General features: G+C 47.9%; 1 protein-coding gene across 1 annotated transcript; it reads left to right on the top strand.

Moving 5' to 3' along the window:
* Nucleotides 1-503: 503 nt before the first annotated feature.
* On the top strand, nucleotides 504-1,214 carry PV06_11932 (uncharacterized protein; the record flags this gene model as incomplete). The annotated part of the gene is made up of 2 exons (XM_016413678.1): nucleotides 504-992; nucleotides 1,140-1,214. 2 exons carry the CDS (start codon nucleotides 504-506, stop codon nucleotides 1,212-1,214), a joined length of 564 nt encoding a protein of 187 aa, XP_016255943.1.
* Between the last annotated feature and the right edge of the window lie 200 nt (nucleotides 1,215-1,414).

The following is a 1,414-nucleotide window of genomic DNA, read 5'->3' as shown; positions in this document are numbered from 1 at the left end:
TTCCAACTGGAAACCGATCATGTGGGAGACCGTGTGAACCGTGATTCAAGGTATACCCGAAACTATACGTTTGAGAATGCGGTATGAGGAGGGGGAGAGATCGAAATTTTAGAGCATGCGTTTGACTCTGTGAATGTCGTTCAGGGTTGCAAGGGTTCGAAACTCCATGAGAAATAGTGGCTAGGGAAGCCGAAAATGTGATTTCGGTGGTAAACCACCAGGTCACGTGATATCTGAGCTTCAGTTCCGATCCCGCCGTCCATCACGCTATTATGAGGTTGATGTAACCTTTCACTATTTTGAAATTTCCATCGATCTCCAAGTCACCTGTAAAATGGGTTGAAATTGGACCCCCACAGCTAGCTGTGGCTCTCATGACATAGCGAAAGACGTACGGTAATAATAAAAGAATCACTAAAACGAAATATGCGTTACAGTAAGAGGGCCAGTTGCATTACTTTTCCTCACTCCCCTGCTACTTGTACGATGATTGTTGCTCCATTATGGAAATTCATGCCAGTGCTACTCAGTGGTACGGCATCATTGCGGCCATCATAACGGTAGCCTGGCAGGTTTTTCGGCTCCTGCGTGTGATTCTCCGAGTTTGGCTTTTACCATGGTCTGAGATCTGTATCAAGTGGCTCGCAGCGACCCTCATGCGTACTTTGCAATGGACAACCATAGACGAATTCGACCTCCTCTTTGTCGCTGGATATGTCACGGCTAATGCAGTATGCATAAGCCTAAATGCGAAAGACTCAGTCGAGGTTGCCGCTCGATGTGGAAATCTCGCCACCATCAACTTGGTTCCTCTTCTGGTGGGCTTGCACCTTAGCGACGTAGCAGATTTTCTGGGAATGACCCTTCGTATACCAAAGATCATACATCGCTGGGTCAGCTGTGTGATGCTACTTGAAGTCATCGTTCACGTGGTGATCAACGCATTGACTACCGACCTGAAATGGACTCCTGCCGAAATATCTGGCACTATCGTAAGTCGATACTGGCAAAATGAAAGGAGAATAGACAAAACTGACCATCCATGTATGCATCCGGGGCACTGGCAACTGCGGCCCTGTTGACGCTCCCCGGGGTGAGAAGGTATTTCTACGAGTTGTTCTTGTGTCTGCATGTCGTAGCAACGGGTGCTGCTGCTATCGCTGTGTGGCACCATCTCTCGATTCGCCAATCTCAGGCTCGCTTCTACGTATTAGGAGGCCTTGGGTTCTGGGTCAGCTGGTTTCTCATCGAACTCTTTATTGATCTCCTTTATAACATAAATTTCGGTCGCGGTAATTGGCTCCCCAAGGGAAAAATCACAACAGTATATCGAACAGAGAGCGGTGAGCAAGTCGTGATGTCTGGTGTATGCCACCTTGAGATAGATGTTCACCATCACTGGAATGTGCGACCA

This window comes from Exophiala oligosperma (assembly GCF_000835515.1).
Source record: "Exophiala oligosperma strain CBS 72588 unplaced genomic scaffold supercont1.137, whole genome shotgun sequence".
Classification (NCBI taxonomy): domain Eukaryota; kingdom Fungi; phylum Ascomycota; class Eurotiomycetes; order Chaetothyriales; family Herpotrichiellaceae; genus Exophiala; species Exophiala oligosperma.
The sequence above is the reverse complement of the archived record's forward strand: the minus strand, read 5'-3'. Positions and strand labels throughout refer to the sequence as shown.